We start from the raw sequence: 20,934 nt of genomic DNA on the forward strand, positions 1-20,934 counted from the left end.
GAACTGTGCTAAAATTAACAGCATTAGTGTTGGCCATGGTTTTCTCTTCACAATCAATTTTTCTTCAACTTTTCTTGCACCAAAACTTGTTCCAACAAACCTAGCAACTCTGATACCACTTGTTGAAATTTGACTGTAGTTTCATCTAACTATGGGTGCATGCAAAGTGAAGAAAACAGAGAGTTTTCATGCTACAGATTGAAGTAAAAATAGAGAGCAAGAGAAGGATTGAAATCACTTCATACGTATTCTGGTTTCTCCTGGTTAGAGTCATACAAAAATGACTTCTTGAGCGAAGGAAATAAAAAGCTTCTTCAAGAACACTTTTCAATTAACCTAGATTTTACAAAAATTAGAAAATGACCTAACTAAATTTACTTTTTACCTATTATATAAAAAAACAAAATAAATATAAAATATTTTGAACTTTCTATCACGTTTAACACCATTCACTTTCGAAAGTGGTTCGCAGGTTTCACGACATTTAAGTAATTATAACTCGAAACCAGTACACATTATCGTCAATACAAATAAGATGCAACTTTCATGAATTTTGACCAATCAAAACCCACCCAATTTTAATAAATAACCCCTATTAGCTACCACCACCACGGCAGGCGGCAGTCGTCACCGCCACAACCATTACCTTCGTCTTCTTCTATAAAAACCTTATTTTCTTTCTATGATGAAACAATTATCTGCTAAGACAAAATAATCCCTTTCTCAAGACGACGATAGACAGAGAAAGGCGCTGTCCAGGAGGCACGATTCAGTAGTAACAATGGCGGTCAACATTACCGCAATTAAAACATCGTCGGACGGTGCATGGCAAGGCGAAAATCCCTTAAACTACGCCTTCCCTCTCTTGATAGTTCAGACAACCTTAGTCATCGTTATCAGCCGCTGTCTCGCCTTTCTCCTCAAGCCTCTCCGACAACCCAAAGTCATCGCCGAAATAGTCGTACGTGCATCGTCTCCTCACTTTTCTGTTTTCTCCATTTTTCTTTTTGATATTTATTGTGTTTTGAGTATGCGGTATGCGTGTTGCAGGGTGGGATTATTTTGGGGCCATCAGTTCTCGGCCGAAACAAAACCTACTTGCACCGAATCTTTCCGTCATGGAGCACTCCGATACTCGAATCTGTAGCAAGTATCGGACTTCTGTTCTTTCTATTTCTCGTGGGCCTTGAGCTTGATTTAAACTCCATACGCCGGAGTGGACGAAGAGCTCTAGGCATCGCTGCAGCCGGAATATCACTCCCTTTCGTCTCTGGTATCGGTGTTGCCTTTGTACTTCGAAAAACAATCGATGGAGCTGATGAAGTCGGATACAGCCAATTCTTCGTCTTCATGGGAGTAGCTCTTTCCATAACGGCCTTCCCCGTCCTCGCTCGTATCCTTGCCGAGCTTAAACTGCTAACAACCCAAGTGGGCGAGACCGCCATGGCCGCAGCAGCGTTTAACGATGTTGCGGCGTGGGTGTTGTTGGCTCTAGCAGTGGCTCTTGCGGGTAATGGTACCGGCGGGGAACACAAGAGTCCATTGGTGTCCGTGTGGGTGCTTCTGTCTGGTGTGGCGTTTGTTGTATTTATGGTGGTTGTGATTCGGCCGGCGATGAGATGGGTGGCACGGCGGTGTTCTCCGGAGCATGAGGCAGTGGACGAGGCGTATATTTGCTTAACTTTAGCAGGGGTAATGGTGTCCGGGTTTATGACAGACCTTATCGGGATACATTCGATATTCGGGGCGTTTGTTTTCGGATTGATGATACCGAAGGAAGGGGAGTTTGCTGAGAGACTAATAGAGAGGATAGAAGATTTTGTGTCGGGTCTGCTCTTGCCCCTGTACTTCGCATCGAGTGGATTGAAGACGGATGTTGCTACAATACGCGGGGCACAGTCGTGGGGGCTGTTGGCGCTAGTAATTAGCACGGCTTGTGCAGGGAAGATCCTCGGGACGTTCTTGGTGGCGATGTTGAACAAGATGCCGGCGAGGGAGTCGTTGACGCTTGGAGTATTGATGAATACGAAAGGCTTGGTGGAGCTCATCGTTCTCAACATAGGCAAGGAAAAGAAGGTGAGTACCAGGCCCCATCTCATGCATCAGCACTTTTGCTTGGTTTAATTTTCTGCTAATTTAAATTTAACGTTTAACATGGTTTGTTGATGCATGGTGTGGGTCACCTGTGACCTGTCTGTCTGTGTTTCGTCTCATAATCGAGGTTGGAAAGGCCAGAACAAGGTAACCTGTGACCTGTCTGTCTGTGTTTCATCTCATGGGAGTGATTCGGGCACTTTTTTTTTTTTTTTTGTTTACTCAGTCCTATCCCTTTCTAGACAAACAAAACCTTAAGGCTGCATCTGTGTTTGTTTTTGGTATAAACTTTATTATTTATATAAAAGTACATTAATGGAGTTCAACACCGACGGATTTAAAATTATCGGGACCTTTTTAAAGTGTGATAATTCATGTAAAACTCAAATGATGGAGAGGTTTATATCATTTTTGTTGTAAATTTAACACTGAAAATATAGACCAGAAGTATAGTTTTACTCTAATCCGTATTTACACCTAAAATAAAGACAGAGTCACAGACAAATACAAACTGGTGATGAAGTTTTATGTCAAGTCTCATTTACACCACAAACAAAGTCGAGCACATGAAAAAGGTCAACATCTTACATCTCATATGGATACTTTGTGTGCCCAAATTAGTGAATCACCTCCCCCCCCCCAAAAAAAGAATAGAAAATCAAATCTTTGGAGTTGTCGGACAAATTTTTTTGGATTAGTCTCAGTTGTAAGTTTCCAAGAAAAATAAATAACCGGGCCGGGCCCGTTTCCATCGCAAACATCATAATTTGACTCTTTATGAACATCTATTTATGTTTTTCTTCGCATTACATCTGATAGGGGGTTTAAGGGATTTGCTTGCAGTTCTATAGATAAAGATGTGGGCCTCGAACAAAGACTTTATATGATTGGTCTTCTTTGTAAACTTTTCCTACGTTATCATCATAATCTGACTTTTGGATTATTGTCATTTTCCCCTAATTTCCACTTTAGATCTACGTCATGGTATCACGGAAACAATGCCACTTGTCCCATGTTTTCAATTTTTAATCTTTTTTTTTATGATGATATGGGGTGATGTGGCTTTAATATCTGCCGTGAACTTACCAAAACTTCCTTATTTGGAAGGGTTACCCAAATTCCAAACTGACTATTGAATATTAGGAGTTGAAAATTCCTGATTATTACTTTATATTTTGGACTTAGTGTTACTTTGGTCCCTCAATTTTAAAATGTCATAATTCAATATTTAAATTTTTAAAATATAACAATTGAAGAAATAAGGATTTTAGATCATTAATTTTTTATTAATATTTAAATGATTAATAAAGAAAATTAGATGACATTTTATCAATCAATTAATAACTAATTAACGGTAGATAAGCATTTTAATGTTTGGGAATCAAAGTGGCACTAGGCCCAAAGTGTAGGATAATGGTTTGATAGTAATGCACTAATAATGGTCATTATATTTGTCGGAATCAGACGTTAAATAACTAGAGTCTGACCAAGGTTTCGTGAAACGATTGATCTGATCGAGCAGGTGCTGAACGAGGAGACATTTGCCATCTTAGTGCTGATGGCACTCTTGACCACCTTCATTACCACTCCAATTGTAATGGCCATCTACAAGCCAGCGCGTCGAAGCTCCCTTCGCATACCGCGAAAGCTACAACGTGATTACTCTCCGTCCGGTGCCAGTGCCACCAAAGGAGGCGACGAGCTCCGAATCCTCGCTTGCGTCCACGGACCGGCCAACGTCCCCTCCCTCATCAATCTCATCGAGTCCACTCGGGGTCCCAAGAAATCCCCTCTCAAGCTCTACATCATGCATCTTGTGGAGCTCACCGAACGCTCCTCCTCCATCGTCTTGGCTCGACGCGCCCGCATGAATGGCCTTCCCTTCGGCGGTGGCCACCATCTCCGCAACAGGGGCGGCGAGTTCCACGACCGAGTCGCCGTCGCGTTTGAGGCGTACGGACAACTCGGACGAGTCAAGGTCCGTCCCATGACGGCCATCTCTGCCATGCCCACCATGCACGAGGACGTTTGTCATGTGGCAGAAGACAAGGGGGTGAGCATGATTATCCTGCCTTTCCACAAACACGGGAGAGGTGACGCAGCGATGGACAACGTGGGGTCTGGTTGGAGAGGGGTCAATCAGAGGGTGCTAAGAAACGCACCGTGTTCGGTGGCGGTGCTTGTGGACCGTGGATTAGGTGGCCAGGCTCAGCAGACGCCGGTGCCAAGTGCCACCGTGGCGCAGGGTGTATGCGTGGTGTTCTTTGGTGGGCCTGATGATCGCGAGGCGCTGGAGTTGGGAGGGAGGATGGCGGAGCATCCGGGGGTTAAAGTAACGGTTTTACGATTTATTGAGAATAATGGAGCGGAGAGCAACGGCGTTCTGTTACGACCGACACCGGAGAAAAGTTCAGAGAAGAACTATAGCTTCTCAACTGCTGTTATGGACCGCGAAAGAGAAAAGGAAATGGATGAGAGCGCGGTGGCTCAGTTTCGAAGGAGGTGGGATGGGTTGGCAGAATACACAGAGAGAGTAGCGAGCAACATCGTGGAGGGGGTATTGGCAATAGGGCGGAGCGGAGAGTTCGAGCTGATTGTAGTGGGGAGAGGACGGTTCCCATCAAAAATGGTGGCAGAGCTGGCTGAGAGAACGGCGGATCATGCCGAATTAGGACCAATTGGCGACATTTTGGCTTCACCAGGTCACGGAGTAGTGTCGTCAGTGCTTGTGATCCAACAGCACGACGTAGCCCACATGGATGAAGCCCCGGTTTCCAAGATAGCTGACGGTAACAATGCAGTCGGGAGAACATCTACCACCATCACCAATGCCTCTCCTGTTTGAAAGGAAATTGCGAGGAGTTGCCGTTATATCTATGTATATGTATAATTATTGGCTGCTTTAATTCTTTCTATAAAGCCTCTAATTAAAATTCGGTATTTTGTAGCCAAGCCTATGTTTAATGTTTCTTCCCCTGTGTTTTGTGGAGGGAAATTTGAAATATATATCTGGTTCTTTCCTTATGAGGTTTAACGGTCCTTCAATTGGTTTTCTTTTTTTTTTTCAATATAATCCAAGCAATTGTCTTATGAAAAAATGAGCACATGACTTCTGTTATCGCATCATGATGTTTGCACACTCAATTTGTGGTTTCATACTTGGCACCTTCTACCTTTTTTATGATTCTTGGCCATGGTTTTTAAAATCGAACCGGTCAGGGTCCGGTTTTGGGTCAAACAGTTAGATCATTTGAATGGAATAGATAGTCCATTCTGACAAAAAATGGCCAAACTGTTGGACAATTCAAACGGTTCGACCACCTGGGTAAACTGGTCACCTAACCAATTTCCGGTTTTTCCAATCCGACCAACGACTGCTCAGATTCGATTTTAAAAACCATGAATGAAACAGCCCAAAGGTGGCACGTGTTCACAAAATATTGGATGGACAACTTTGGCCATATCACCTTCTACCTTCTAGAATATCTACCATCATTCTTTCTTAAAAAAGGGGTAAAGCATATTAAGAGAAATCAACTCAACAAAAACCAAACAACGATAGAGCCAAATAAAAGATAACTATCTACAAAAGTATAGCCAGAAACAAGCGAATATCTAACATAACGTAGCAATGCTCCAACTAATACAATCAATCCAACTACAGTATCGATTTAAGGGTCCATTTGGTTTATAGGATTAGGGGTTTGGAATCGGAATTGGAATGGGTTATTCCGATTCCAACTGTTTGGTTGGGCAGAATCGGAATCCCATTTCCATTCCAGCTGAAATGATATTCTCCCATTTAAGGGAATGATCATTCTCTGCCCCTCTCTTGGGAATGAAATTCCATTCTTATTGATTTTAATTTTCATTCCCATTTCTATCTAAATCAAACAGACTATGGGAATGGACCATTCTAATTCAAACTATGAACCAAATGGACCCTAAATCACTCTTCCAAAATCAATTAAGTAACCCCAACAATGCAAATGATACAAAAAATGCAACTAAGTTTAGTTGACCAAATGATGTTGCCAGAATATCAACCAAAAAATCTAGGTTATAGGGGCTCCATTTGGAAAGAATACAAATATAAGGGTTTATTTGATTCAAGGGAATAGGAACCTGGAATCGGAATCGGAATGACCCATTCCCATTCCAAGTGTTTGGTTGATCGGAATGGGAATCCCTCGTATTGGGGAATGGCCATTCCCGACCCCTCCCCAAGGAATTGTCGTCGAACAGAGGTTCCGAGTAGAACTCCAAGCCATCTTCCATCGCCAAACAGAGAGCTGTACCAGTCTGGAGATGAACATGCAAATGACACTCCTATAAATGCTGAGGCCACAAAGACAAGTGAAGATGATAAAGCACCAGAGAAAATGGAAGGAACAGGTTCTAGTTCAGAACATAAATCTTCTACCTCTGAATCTGTCAAGAGGAGAGTAATTAAACGCACTGCATTTTTTTATTCAGATGATGAAAAGGAGCCCTCTTTTGATGATTTGGTAAAACTTGTTGACGAGAAGGAAGAACAGTTGAAGGTGAAGCACAAGGAGATTGAGAAATACAAAATAAAGTTCCCCGTACTTATGCAGAAATGGAAAATGTAATGGATAAAATAAAACGTGAAGCAGAGAACTCTAAAAAAATTGCTATTCAGGTTGGTGACTTCTTTTCACCTCTACATGGCTAATGATCTTTCAAACGGCACTATGGATTTCTCTATCAAAATATTTGGCTATGTGCCTACACTATTGGAGCTGTACCATTTCTGAAAACACTTCTGGAAGGTGTTGAGATGATTGATAAGCAGCTTGTAGAGGTAAGATATTTATTCTGTCAAAATCCATTTCTGCATTTCTTTCCCCCTTTCTCTTCCGGGCCCTTTATCCCCTTATTATCTCAAGTAAACGTGATCCAATTTTGAGTTTGCAAGCTTTGTATGGTGTACTACTAGTTTGGTGGAATCTTAACTAGAAGACCTAGGAGTAGGACAGTTGTCTGGAATAGGCTTCCCCCCTGAATGAGGCTTTTAGTCTAGCTTGGCAAAACAAGGGGTGAATAGGGACCAATTGCAATGGGGTGTTGAAAGTTAGTAAGGAACGTTATATTTTTCACTGTTACCCACCCAAAAACAGTGTAGGTATCATATACAACATGAATCAATCACCTTAAGGCATCACAGCATTTTTTATGGTTTAATGGTAATGGTTCACTGGAGAACAAGACCTTAGATCACCAAATGGACAACATAAATAATTTTGCAGCATTTGAACTATTGCTTTCTCCTTGGTCAATTGTGCTTATGATAACCCGACTCCTCACTTGTCCATAAATAATTTTGCAGCATTTGAACTATTGCTTTCTCTTTGGTTAGTTGTGCTTATGATAACCTGACTCCTCACTTTACTTACCTGACATGATACGTGGAATATGTAATGAATCCCCAAACTTGTGCCTTTTTTTTGGTTTTTGTTTTCATTGCCAGAGTTTGATGGATTTGGATTTTGTTTTACTTAATGGGACACAAATTAAACATAAATTATTAACTGATGCATTACACTTTTATAATGCCCAAGCAAAAATGCCTCTTAGACCTCATAAAAAGTAGATTTCCTATACATCATTATGCTTTTGCATTTAGTTATTATGTTGCAAGCTGATTTGTTTGCTTTGTTTTATCCTTAATATTTCCCTTTTTGGATATGCATTTAGCTAAGTCCTTGTATTCCAAGATTTTGGGGTCAGATGGATGATGGATCTGACTCCTGGGAATATACCTGCACTAGAATCCATGCAACATCTTGCATTATGAATTTATGTTATCTATCATGATAGAACTCAACCATGAGTGGACAGACACAACAGAAATTTCAGCCGGTAACCTCATACTTATCTCCTCTGTATGGACTGATTCTGTTTAACAATCAAGGTTACTTCATTCATACACATGTATTACTATTAGTCAATTCTTGTCCTAGTAAAGGATTTGGATGTAGCCTGATTTTGTTTACATTGATCCTGTTTTACTGTCATTCATCACAAGTTTTTAAATAATTTTTTCACTACTTTGATCTTGGCATATTTTAGCTTAACATTCTTTTGGAGTATTTGGTGAAACTCCTAACTGGTACTATTAATACCCTTTGTTGCAATCAATAATTAGTTTTGCTGATATAATTTTCTTCTCTAAAATGTATTCTTTCATTATTTAAACATATTAATGCAATCAATATTTAAATGGATTTGTTTTGCTCATATAAACAACTACAAATTTCAGAATATAAATTTTAAGTCATTAATAATGTGAAATTTATAAAAAATTAGTTTTTGTTTGGTGTTAATGATTAAAAACTCTGTAGTCAGTGATTGTAATTTGTAGGGACTGGTTTCTCATATTATGTTTTTACTCCTTTTTCTTTTAAGTAAAGGTAGAAATAGATTGTTGCTTTTCTGTTGCCTTCTCCATTCATGTATGTTTTTGGAAGAGCTTAAAAAATATATAATATCTGGTAGGTGTTTCTCATCGTACACTTTTAACATTTTGATATGCAAACGTAAACATGCTGGCATTCTGGATGTTCAATTCTGTGAATGCTATTCCTCTTGAGAATCTCTTATTACAACCATGACCATAACAGAATGAAGCAAACTTTCCCTAAGCCCATAAATTTCTGTGTCATCTGTGGCATCTTGGGCCGCAGTTGAATGATCATACTATAGAGAATGGTGAAGGACCTGGTATAGCAATTCATGAGGGAACTTCCCTATATTGACCCATATCCTAGAATTGAACTATATGGAACTTCCCTGTATGGACCCATATCCAGAATGGTCAAGGATAGGGACCATAGGACCTTTAGAAGGGCCAATATTATGAAATTTGCAATCCCCTACTCAAAAGGATAGGACCCATTATTGAATGAGTCCAACCATGGATATTAGTCAGACCAAATATCAGCTTGGAACAGGTTCAAGTCCCATGTGACTTTAGATGCCCATAGGTACCCAAGTGTCAAATTCTAGGTTTTCTCTGTGGACATAGAAGAATTCAGATTCATGTATGATTCTGCCCAATGTCACTTCCTATGTACAGGGCAAAATGCTTAAATGCATGAGGTCCATGGGTTTTGGGCCCAACCCACAAAATTATTAGTATCCTTTTACTTCAGTTATATCTAAACACTTGTTGCTAACCTATAGTTTATCCCCCCCCCCCCCCCCCCCCCCAAGAAGAAAAAAAAAGAAAAAGAAAATATGGACTCTTCATCAACCTGGAAAGTTGGCTGGATGGCAAGTTTGGTGGTTCAATTAAAGGTCCCCCCAGAATAGGAGATTATGTCAACTTCCTTGGCTGTGGGAATTTCAATTAAAGGGACCACAAGAATCTACTTCTTTGAAAATGACTTCACAAATGCACTTCTCAACGGGACAACTGAAAAGCATGCAGAAGGAAATAGGAAATCTCCATATGGAAGTGCTATTCTTCTCCAACTAATTATGTTCTCTTAGCTTAACCCACTGTTTGCAGTTATGATCAAGAAACCCCTTGAACAAGATGAGATTCCTGATGTTAACATCAAGGACTCTGCAGGATTCCTTTCTCATTCTTTTGATGGCAGCCTAGATTGTGTCAAGGAGTCTACTATTTGAAGTTTGAATTTCTAATGAGTCTACTATCTATTCTTTTCTACCTAATGCTTCCAAAAGTGTTGCTAAACTCTATATTGTAACTACTGTTGATATAAAAATAGATGTGAAAACAAGGTATTTTGGGTCATAGATTTTGTATGGACTGATACAAGTTGATTTTGTTCCATAGGTTACACATTCAACTTGTATGGCTCATGGCTTTCTTGGTTTTCAACCTAAGGGGGACAACAGTGATGAGATATATCATATGTATGCATGGATACAAGCATATAGTTTTTTCTTTTTTGTTCTTTCATTATGCTGGAAGAGAGGATAAATGAACACCTTTGATACCACCTTACTGTATCGCATGAATTGTGGCAGCAATGCAATGTTATTTTTTCTATGCAACTCTGCATGGATGGGTTTTGGTGAAGGGTCATCCATTTTTCTACAAATTCTGAAGGGTAAACTTTTTGTAGATGGGTTTTGTGAGAAATTGTTGAACATTTTTATGGTGGAGAATGATTTTCTTTTGTGATTTTTGTTTGTTTATGTGTTTTTCTTTTTTTTTTTCATATTTTCTCCATATATGCATAGTAGCAGGTTGCCAATGTGTGTATATGTTGAAAATATATAGTGATGTTTTTGAGGTTCTTTTAACAGGGGCAGAATTGAAAACTTTGGCTGATTCTAATTCCAGCTTCTAGTTGAACCAAACAGCAACAATCAGAATCCGATTCCGATTCCTGACTGAACCAAACGGGTGCTAGGAATAAATGATTCCGATTTCGATTCCTGGGGATTCCGATTCCGGTCCTATCTGCAAACCAAATGCACCCTAAATATGTTAAACTCAAATATATATGTTAAAGTAAGGTTTCCCTATCTTTTCTTTCAAACAAAACATAGCTAAAGGGTAAATTATGGAGACCCCCTATACTATGGGGTTAGTAAAACTTGCCCCCTTAAACTTTCATTTGGGACAAAAACCTTCTTGGAGTTTCACTTTGCGACAAAAAACTCCATTCATTAGGGTTCCATTAGTTAACTTCCAAAAATGATTCTCATTCAACTATTTAAAGTTTTTTTTTAGGTTTTCAAACTACCTTTTTCTTATTTATTTGGATGATATTCATCTATTATCAATTTATCATTGCAAAATGTTCAAAGGTTGCATTATTTTAGTGACCTAGTCCCTCTTTTAGCCAATCATTGCAAGAGAGATTTTTCTCATTAAAGGTACAACCAATGAGAGTGAGTTGACAAAAGTATTTTTTGTCAATGAAGGCACAACAATGGAGGTATTTTTGAGTTATATGGTGTTTGGAAGCATAGGCGCTTTTTGGGACCAATTTTTAAGAAAAAAAGCCCATGCTTCCTAGACCCGTTTTTCACAAAAAAAAAAAAAACGCTTCTGCCACATAGGCAGCAAGCAACACTATGTTGTTTGGTAAGGTGATTTTCATCAACGTTTTTCATCTATGTGCTGACAGGTAAGCACCACATAGGATACACAACAATCAACCATTGGGGGAAATGGGTCACCAATTTGGCGCTTCATGCATCTATAGGGGCCCGATTTTTGAGACATGCCCAATTTTTTAATAATCAGTTGAACCAAACAATGAGATACATGGGCGTTTGTTGAAACACCTATGTGGATCCGACATGGCACTGTTTTTTTGAAAAACGGCCATGGTTCCAAACATCCCCTTAGTTAGAGTTTAAGAAAAAAGGACAAATAAGAGAAAATAAAGAAATCTAAGGGCATTTTGATAATTTAATGCTTTTCCGTCATCCAATCTTAATAATCAAAGGGGTATTTGGCAATGTTTGAAACCAATATTGTTTCTTGAGAGGTGTTTTTTCAGAAAATGGTGTTGCATTGATATGTGGCTTCTTCAATAAATATTTTTAGGACGGTTGTTGTAACTGCCACATAAGTGTAACAACAATGTGTCACACCATTCCTTGATGTTTTTAGGACCATTTTCTCAATAAATATTTTTAGGACCGTTATTTCTCGTTTCCAAGGTTTGGTATGAAAAAGTGCAATTTCAAAAAAATATAAAACGAAATTTAGACGTAATCTTAAAAAACAGATTTCAAATGTGACACAAATATGATGCCATTTTTGGTGACAAAGTAAAAGTCCAGGAATTTTTGTCGAAAGTCTAGGGGAATAATTGTTACTGGCCCAATAGTATCGGGAGCTTCAAACACTGAGATTTCTAAAACAATTTTAGTAGTAGACCTTCGAAGTTGCATCATAAGATCAATCAACTAATTTTCACCATCCAAATCATGTACCAATAAGGGTGAGAGAAAAAAAAAAAAAAACTAAAAATTAAATCAATCGGAAAGAAGACCAAAACTGAATCGAAAAATCGGTTAATTAAATTAGTCAGTTTCGATTTTGATTAATCAACATAAAAAACTGACAATTAACCAAACTGACTAAGTATACATATACTTATATATATATTATATATTTTATATATTATAAATTAATAAATATACATTATATATTTATAATACATGATATATTATTTATTATTTAAAATATAATATTTTATATATATTTATAATTTTTATTATATATTTTTATAATATATTATAAAAAAAATCGAAAAAATCAACAAATTAAACCGACGATTAACCAGATCAGTCAACCGATTAACCGGTTGGCTTCGATTCAATTTTGATTACCGATTTTCCAAAAATCGATAATAAGAATTCAGCTAACGAACCGTAAGCACCCCTAATTTCACATATCTACACTAACTAAATGATGTCCCAAATCAACATAAAAATCAAAACCAATGGTGGATTAATTTCACACTTCTAAGTGATGTACGTGTACCAAATCAAATCAACGATCTGCGCATAATTGCCGTTGTTTTTGTTTTGTCAAACATTGTTAACTGTTTTACAGCAATAAAGGGCTGCTTTCAGGTCACGTGCGCTGATCGTGGACATAAACATAAACCCTTATTCTCAAAACCCCTGCCTCTGTGCTGTGCCTGTGCGTGAGATTGCAGAGTCTTCCGCGCGCGAAAGAGAGACGGAGAACGCGAGGGTACTTAGTACTTGCCATTTCCAGAAGCCTAGATCGCGAGCGCTATGTTTCTCTTCTATTTATACTCACATTGGAGCTTGTAGTTCATTTCTACTTCCATTTTTTTTTGCCATTTACCAGTTCTAGGGTTTTCTCTGTTTATATAATATTATTCTGTCGCTAGAGGAGGTCAGGATGAAGAACCTGAAGCTTTATTCAGAGCTTACATTCGATCTCCAACTGCAGTCGACGGAAGAAGTTCTGTTGTTCTCTGCTTTCGATATTGAACGAAATCGCCTGTTCTTTGCTTCATCAGCAAACGTTATATACACTACTCAGATTCCTATATCTCAGGTAAGTTACCCTTTTATTTCAACTTATTTTCACAAGAGACGGAACATTATTGCAGTTAGATTAATATTCTTTTTGCTTGAGGCGGCGTTTCTTTCCATGTAGAGGAGGCGGAAAACAAAGTTTGGGCCATAAAAGGGCCAGAAATACAACTGAAACTTTACACACTGAAAAGTTTTCCGTCCCTTTCATGGCGAAACAAAGAGAACCAATGCACGTTTGAAGTGAAACTGTAACCTATAGAAATTAGCCATGGAGGCGGCATTTGATATAGTTTACTCGTACATTGGTATTCAGATGGAAAGCGAATCATTTTCCTAATTCTACCTGGTGCTTGGTTTGACTTGGAATATAGACCTGAATGGTTGACTCAGGAAAGATAAGAAGGAATGCCATTTTCCTATAACTAATACTCGTTTTCTGGAAAGCGTATATGTTTCAAGGTCAAATTGCGTAATACCCCATAAAATACTGTTTCCAATGGAAACCATTCATTTTTCGTCATGTTCAGTGAGTTCGTTAAATTGTAACAATATGTAAAGTGGAAGAAGTGGAGGGAGAACCATCTTATAAGGATCATTTACAAGTTGCAATGTTAATATTCCTGTCCTGCTGATGTGGCTTCCGATGCTTATCTATTTTCAATGCACTCGTTTTACTTTTTAATAAATACACTAGCTACATTATATTGGCAGGGCAAACAATGGAGGAAGACCACAATAGCCTTGGAAGATGAACTTGTGGATTTAGAACCTGGGGACTGCACTACCGCTTTAGACTATCTCATGGAGAAGGAAGCACTGATAGTGGGAACTACTGATGGTTATCTATTATTGCACACTGGTGATGGGAAGACAACAGAAGTTGTTGGCAGAGTGGAGGGTGGTGTAAAGAGTATTACTCCTAGTCCAGATGGAGCCCTTCTTGCTGTTATTACTGGCTTTGGGCGGTTACTAGTTATGACTCACGATTGGGAGCTTCTATATGAAACTACGCTTGAGGAGCCTCCTGAAGATTTTGACGTAAGTAAGGACTTCTTTCCTGATTCCTAGATATTACCCTTTTAAGAATGCTACATGCAGGAAGAAGCCACACTCGTTGTGCAGTAATGATTGACGTCTTTATGACTCCTATGGAGTCAGTGAGATATCCTGGGCTAAGGCTTATCAACATGAAATCACATTATCATCATATTTGGGGAGAATTAGCTTTAAATGCCTCTTTAAGGCTGTTTCCTCATCATTGCCTCAAGAGGTGCCTCATTTTTTAATGTTTCACATTAATTAAAGCACTCTCTAGATGTTTCATTAAAAGATGAAGATATATATACTCAAACACATTAGAATGATGGTTTCACTGTTTCAGTGCTGTTATTTTATGGCATTCAACTGGGGCAATCAGACGGCCACAAATGCATATTGAAATGTTGGTATTAGTTGATGCTTTTTTGTAGGCAAGCATAATTGGTCAGTGTTTGAATACACATGATAGAAAAGTTTTCATTGTAGGGCCTCTAGTTAGCCTTGAAGAGGGTGTCTTAGTCTTCTAAAGCCAACACCTAAATGGTGTCTTAATTAATAACAGAAGTTCAAAATTAAGACAGTTCTTGGCCATTATGAAACATGGAAGCTGTATGCAGGAAACAACTTTAAAAGGAATCCATTTGATGTAATATTCAGTCCAGGAAAGCCTACAGGTTGGTTACTTATGTTTGTCTGGTTACACATGTAAACAACTTTGGGATGGCTTCTTCCTGTCTTGGATATTTTAATAAGTATTTTTTTATTGGATTCTTTTAACAAGTATTTCTTCTTTGTTTATGTAATGGTCTGATCAATCTTTTTACTGGAGTATGATTTTCAGGTGAAGCAACTGGAGATTATACATTTGAAAGTACCCTTTCTTGGCGAGGTGATGGGAAATATCTTGCTACTTCAAGTAAAGAGCACAACTCTTCCTTGCATAGAAAACTTAAAATTTGGGAACGGAATTCAGGGTCACTGCATGCAGCTTCAGAATTAAAGCCTTTCATGGGAGTAGCCTTGGATTGGATGCCAAGTGGCGCCAAAATAGCTGCAGCATATGACAGGAAAGCTGAAAAAAAGTGCCCTCTGGTTGTTTTCTTTGAGAGGAATGGGTTAGAAAGAAGCTCATTTAGCATTGATGAGCCAATGGATACAATAATTGAAGTCCTGAAGTGGAATTGCACCTCAGATCTTCTTGCAGCCATTGCCAGATGTGAAAGGCATGATGCTATTAAGATTTGGTCCTTCAGTAACAACCATTGGTACTTGAAACACGAAATAAGATACTCGAAGAAGGATGGAGTGAAATTCATGTGGGATCCGACAAAGGCATTGCGCTTGATTTGTTGGACACTTGGTGGAAAGATCACAACCTACAACTTTGTTTGGGTAACAGCTGTGATGGAGAATTCAACAGCTTTGGTGATAGATAATTCCAACATACTAATATCACCTCTTGCTTTATCTTTAATGCCACCTCCCTTGTATTTATTCAACCTGAAATTCTCTGCTGCTGTTCAAGATATGGCCTTTTTCCCCCAAAACTCCAAAAGCCTTTTGGCTGTGTGCTTATCAAGTGGTAGTTTGTGTATTGTAGAGCTTCCTGCCACTGAAACTTGGGAAGAGTTGGAGGGCAAAGAATTCAACATTGTACATATCTGTTCTGAAGTGGAGTTTGGGTCCTTGAGGCATCTAGCTTGGTTGGATTCACATATTCTTCTTGGCATTTCTTACAATGGTTCTGCTAATACTGATCAATGTTTGGGGACATCGTCCACAGAATACAAGTTTTCTCATCATCAGGGGGTGGATTTCTATGGGTATACTTTGTTGGAGATTGAGCTGGTGTGCCGTGAGGATCACATCCCCGGATTGGTGACCTCATCAGGTTGGGATGCAAAGATTACCAATCGACTATGTCTTGAAGGACCTGTGATTGGAGTATCTACTAACCCTGTCAAAAGAGGATCAGCCTTTATTCAGTATGATGGAGGAAAACTTATTGAATATACTTCAAATTTGGGAATTTCAAGGGCACATGCAGAGTTGAACTTCCAGAAAGTAGATAGTGATATTGGATTTTCATCATCCTGCCCTTGGACGAGTGTTGTCTCTATTTCTGAGAAAGGGATGTTAAAGCCCTTGCCTTTCGGGCTTGATGATAATAGCAGGTTACATGCCGGTGGGAGGATATTATGTAACAATTGCAGTAGCTTTTCATTTTACTCTAACTCTGCTGATCAAATAATGACACACTTGATTCTCACAACCAAGCAAGACTTGCTATTTATTGTTGATGTTGATGACATTTTATATGGCAATGTGGAAGTTAAATATCAAAGTTTCATTCGGATTAGTAACAAAAACAATGAAGAAAATAAAGACTCCATATTCATATGGGAAAGGGGTGCAAAATTAGTTGGTGTACTTAATGGAGATGAAGCTGCTGTTATTTTACAAACAACTCGGGGGAACCTAGAATGCATCTATCCTAGAAAATTGGTTTTGGCATCTATAGTTAATGCTTTGGTCCAAGGGCGCTTCAGAGATGCACTTTTCATGGTAAGAAGACACCGAATAGATTACAATGTCCTTGTTGACTGCTTTGGTTGGCAAGCCTTTCTTCAATGTGCTACTGAATTTGTCAGGCAAGTTAACAATTTGAGCTATATCACTGACTTTGTCTGTTCCATAAAGAATGAAAATGTTCTGGAGACACTGTACAAGAACATTATATCCCTTCCTTACATGAAGGTCAGTGAAGGTATACAAACAGGAAATTTGAAGGGTTTTGATACAAAGAGCAAGGTCTCTTCTGTGCTGCAGGCAATACGCAAGGCTCTTGAGGAACAGGTATCAGAAAGTCCTGCAAGGGAGCTTTGTATATTAACCACCTTAGCCCGTAGCGAACCTCCAGCACTTGAGGAATCCCTTAAGCGGATAAAAATGATTCGCGAAATGGAACTGTCAGGGGTTGATGACCACAGGAGACATTCTTATCCTTCAACAGAAGAAGCTCTGAAGCATCTCCTCTGGTTATCTGATTCTGATGCTGTTTATGAATCTGCTTTAGGCCTTTATGATCTGAACCTTGCAGCGATTGTGGCACTGAACTCCCAAAGGGATCCAAAGGAGTTTCTTCCTTTCCTGAAGGGACTGGAGAGTATGCCACCTGCTATTTTGCAGTATACAGTTGATATTAGACTGCACAGGTATGAAAGTGCTCTTAAGCATGTTGTATCAGCTGGAGATGCTTATTATGAAGATGCGATGAACCTTATGAGAAATAACCCGGAACTTTTTCCATTGGGTCTTCAACTGTTCATTGATCCTTCAAAGAGGACTGAAATTCTTGAGGCTTGGGGAGACCATCTCCATGATCAAAAATGCTTTGAGGATGCTGCTACAACTTATTTGTGTTGTTCTTCATTAGGAAAAGCTCTGAAAGCTTATCGTGCTTGTGGTCATTGGAAAGGGGTGCTCACAGTGGCCGGTTTGCTCAAATTGGGAAAGGAAGAGATTCTGCAACTTGCTAATGAACTCTGTGAAGAACTTCAAGCACTTGGAAAGCCAGCAGAAGCTGCCATAATTGCTCTAGAGTACTGTGGTGATGTCCCTGGAGGAATTGGTTTTCTTGTCAGTGCAAGGGAATGGGAAGAGGCTCTGAGGATTGGTCTTATGCACAAGAGAGAGGACTTGATTTTGGATGTGAAAAATGCAGCTGTAGAATGTTCCGGAGTATTGATAGCTGAATACAAGGAAGGATTGGAGAAGATAGGGAAGTACTTGACACGGTATTTAGCAGTTAGACAAAGAAGATTACTTCTCACAGCAAAGCTTCAATCAGAGGAGAGATCAATAAATGACATTGATGATGAGACTGCTTCAGAAACTAGCAGTACTTTCAGTGGAATGAGTGCTTACACTACTGGGTAAGTTTCTCTTTCTTCTTAGTTGGATGACTTTTGCTATACATAAATTTGCTTTTTTTTTCTGTTTTTGTTGGTTCCTATATATTCTTTTACCAAATTTTCCTCTTTAGGAGAGATTTTTAGTCTTTTACAGTGGGCTATTGCTGTAAATTCTGCTTCTGCAAATATTTATGAAATCCATTATTGCTTTGTTATAACCCCAAATGTAATAGTGATGTCGATGATGATGTCATCCCACCTTGATAAATTAAGTTGTTTGCCTTCTGAGTTTGAAGCTTGTTCATAAGTTGTGGCCCTTGGAACTTGGTTTATGTTGTTTAATCAAATCATTCTCAAGGCTATCAATATTTCTAGAATCTTGTTGTCTATTTTGTAGATGAATGTGGTACTGGTACCTCCTATCTGTCTTAAGCTAAGGACTTTCTTGTGGTAGGTAATTTGCTACGTGAAATTCATGAGATCCCTACAAAAAGGAGGGTTTTATGCCTATCTACCATGTTTGCATGATATAGCTGAACGACATGGAATATATTCTTAATCATGTAATCTATAAAAAAAAAAGAAAAATCTTGATCATTTAAAAAACTATCTTGAATAGGACTATCAATGTGCTGAATTGAGTCAAGTTTTGACCAACTTGGTTTAGGGCCCAATTTAGTTGACTTTCTGGCCTACTTATGGATGTGAGCAAGTCACGTCCTGAAGTTGCAGATATATGAAGCTGCAATTGTAAACATCTGAATCATGCACTGGAGTTTTTTTTTCATCTATATCATGTTTCTTTCGTCTTGTCCTTTGAGAACTAGGGATTTTATTGGAATATCAAAATCATAGCATGGCACCTCTTGCACATGTTTAATCAGTTCATTCATGATTAGGAAGTACCACAACCATGGCTGTTCCGTGATAGAAGGTCATGCAAATGAAAACAAATATAGGGTAATGTAGAGCTGGTTGATAGAAGGCAAAATCAATGAGCACAAAATAGGCTATGAATCTAGAGGAAAATCTAGAGAATAGTTGTTGGTTTTCTTATAGTAGTTGAGAAACACTATAAAACAATAAAGAGAAAAAGAAATGGCATGTTTCTCCAGCTCCTGGATAATTCTTTGTTAATTCTTTATTTACTCGTGTATTTCCTTGCTTCGGGTTCTCTTGACTGTTGTTGCATCTTGAAGCTATTAATTGCAGTGTTTTCCAATTTTTTGCCAAGCATCTACTGACATTTCAGTGCCCTCTATCAGGACAAGAAAAGGCTCTGGAGCTTCTATTTGCTCAAGCTTAGGCAGCAAGACACGAGAAATGAGACGACAGAAGAATAAAGGAGGCAAGATCCGAGCTGGCAGGTAGTTACGACTGTTCAATTATAACTTTTAGGTTTTCCTTCTGCTTCTATCATTTGGAGCATTTTGGTTGTTGCTACTCTTAGATCACATTGCATTATTGATTAAACATTTCAGCCCTGGTGAAGAGAGGGCTCTAGTGGAACACTTGAAGGGCATGTCTCTAACCTCAGTTGCACAGCATGAGCTTAAATCCCTACTTGGTGCCCTTGTGATGATTGGCAAGGAAGAAACAGCTAGGAAACTGCAACGAGCGGCAGATAATTTTCAAATGTCTCAATTGGCAGCAGTCATTCTTGCTGAAGAAACTACCTGTAGTGATAACATAGACGAGACCAGGCATACCTTGGAGCATTACATACAGAAGGTGAAGAGTGAACTGCCCAAGTCAGAGGCTTTCTCATGGCAGTCTAAGGTTCTACTTCCTCCTTAACAGGTACCTCTTGAGTAATTACAGCAAACTAGTTCGACATAACTAATGTGAGGCTTGTGAGCTTAACTGCTTAAGCACATAAATAAATACACAGGCTATTATTTATCAAAACCGTGCAAGAGAGGACTTCTGTTGGAACCTTTTCTTTTTGAACCAGTGCTGTTAGATTCCATCGGACATGTTTCTTCTATTGGTTCTTCCCTACTTGAACTTGAATACCTACATGTCAATACTTTGATAAATCAGGTCTCAAGGTGTTAGTGTCTGTCTGATATTCTTGGCTTGAACTTGAATACCAACATGATGTTTGTTTGTTGGCTGTGGCTGCAGAAGCAGTTATGATTCTTGACGAGGAAATGGAGAAGCAAAGGTGGAACTAAATTGAACTGTAAAATTATCTCCTCTTACTCAAACTATTTCAGTTAAATTTTGTACCAACTGCTTGAATGATAAATTGCTTTTCCGTATGCATGCGATTTTTTTTTTTTCTTTTTTCAACATGACGCATTGTTTTCATGATGATTGTTATTTTCTCAATGGTTGCTAAGAAGGGTACATGTCATTCTCTGCAGCACGAATTGAGTCAAGTTTTGACCATTGTTTGTCTTTGAACTGTTGATCTTGCTTCAGCGAAACTCCAACCCCCCCGGTCCCCATTTGCCGAAAGCGAATCCTCACAAAACCGTCCTCCCAAGTCCCAGCCATCGAAATATCTCCCATGAATAATAGGGAATGCTCCCAATGCACGCTGCAAAAGGATGTGAGCACAGCTACAGGTGGCAATTTCCAACCCAACCTGTTGAACCCACCCATTTATTAACGGGTTAGGTTGTATCTTTTTATGTTGGGTCAGCAGCGGGTTGGTTCACTAAATAAAATGAGAATTAATAGATTGAGTGGATTGGGTCATAGGTATCCAACGGGTATCCATTAAGAGATTAGGAATTTTCATTTTTTTATGTTCTTTCCTTTTTCGCTTCTTTTTTTGTTCACCTCTCCCCTCTCTCTCTCTCTCCTCTTGGAACCCTATTCCATGGTTGAAGATCTCAGCGAGTGATTT

General features: G+C 38.9%; 2 protein-coding genes and 1 long non-coding RNA gene across 3 annotated transcripts; all 3 read left to right on the plus strand.

Moving 5' to 3' along the window:
* The first annotated feature begins 567 nt into the window (after positions 1 to 567).
* CHX20 (cation/H+ exchanger 20) lies at positions 568 to 5,118 on the plus strand. The gene is made up of 3 exons (XM_010261793.2): positions 568 to 961; positions 1,051 to 2,076; positions 3,617 to 5,118. The coding sequence occupies exons 1-3, from the start codon at positions 782 to 784 to the stop codon at positions 4,937 to 4,939; spliced, it is 2,529 nt and encodes an 842-aa protein (XP_010260095.1). The 5' UTR covers positions 568 to 781; the 3' UTR covers positions 4,940 to 5,118.
* An 893-nt stretch (positions 5,119 to 6,011) lies between these two features.
* LOC104599309 (uncharacterized) lies at positions 6,012 to 10,317 on the plus strand. The gene is made up of 3 exons (XR_735507.2): positions 6,012 to 6,489; positions 6,571 to 6,919; positions 9,920 to 10,317. It is a non-coding gene; the product is annotated as an uncharacterized LOC104599309 (long non-coding RNA).
* Positions 10,318 to 12,740: 2,423 nt separating this feature from the next.
* Positions 12,741 to 20,448, plus strand: ABO1 (IKI3 family protein). The gene is made up of 6 exons (XM_010261794.3): positions 12,741 to 13,144; positions 13,837 to 14,167; positions 15,005 to 18,098; positions 19,343 to 19,444; positions 19,559 to 19,877; positions 20,205 to 20,448. Exons 1-5 carry the CDS (start codon positions 12,986 to 12,988, stop codon positions 19,872 to 19,874), a joined length of 4,002 nt encoding a protein of 1,333 aa, XP_010260096.1. The 5' UTR covers positions 12,741 to 12,985; the 3' UTR covers positions 19,875 to 19,877; positions 20,205 to 20,448.
* The last annotated feature ends 486 nt before the right edge of the window (positions 20,449 to 20,934 follow it).

Source organism: Nelumbo nucifera, chromosome 2, assembly GCF_055504915.1.
Source record: "Nelumbo nucifera cultivar China Antique chromosome 2, China Antique-T2T, whole genome shotgun sequence".
NCBI lineage: Eukaryota > Viridiplantae > Streptophyta > Magnoliopsida > Proteales > Nelumbonaceae > Nelumbo > Nelumbo nucifera.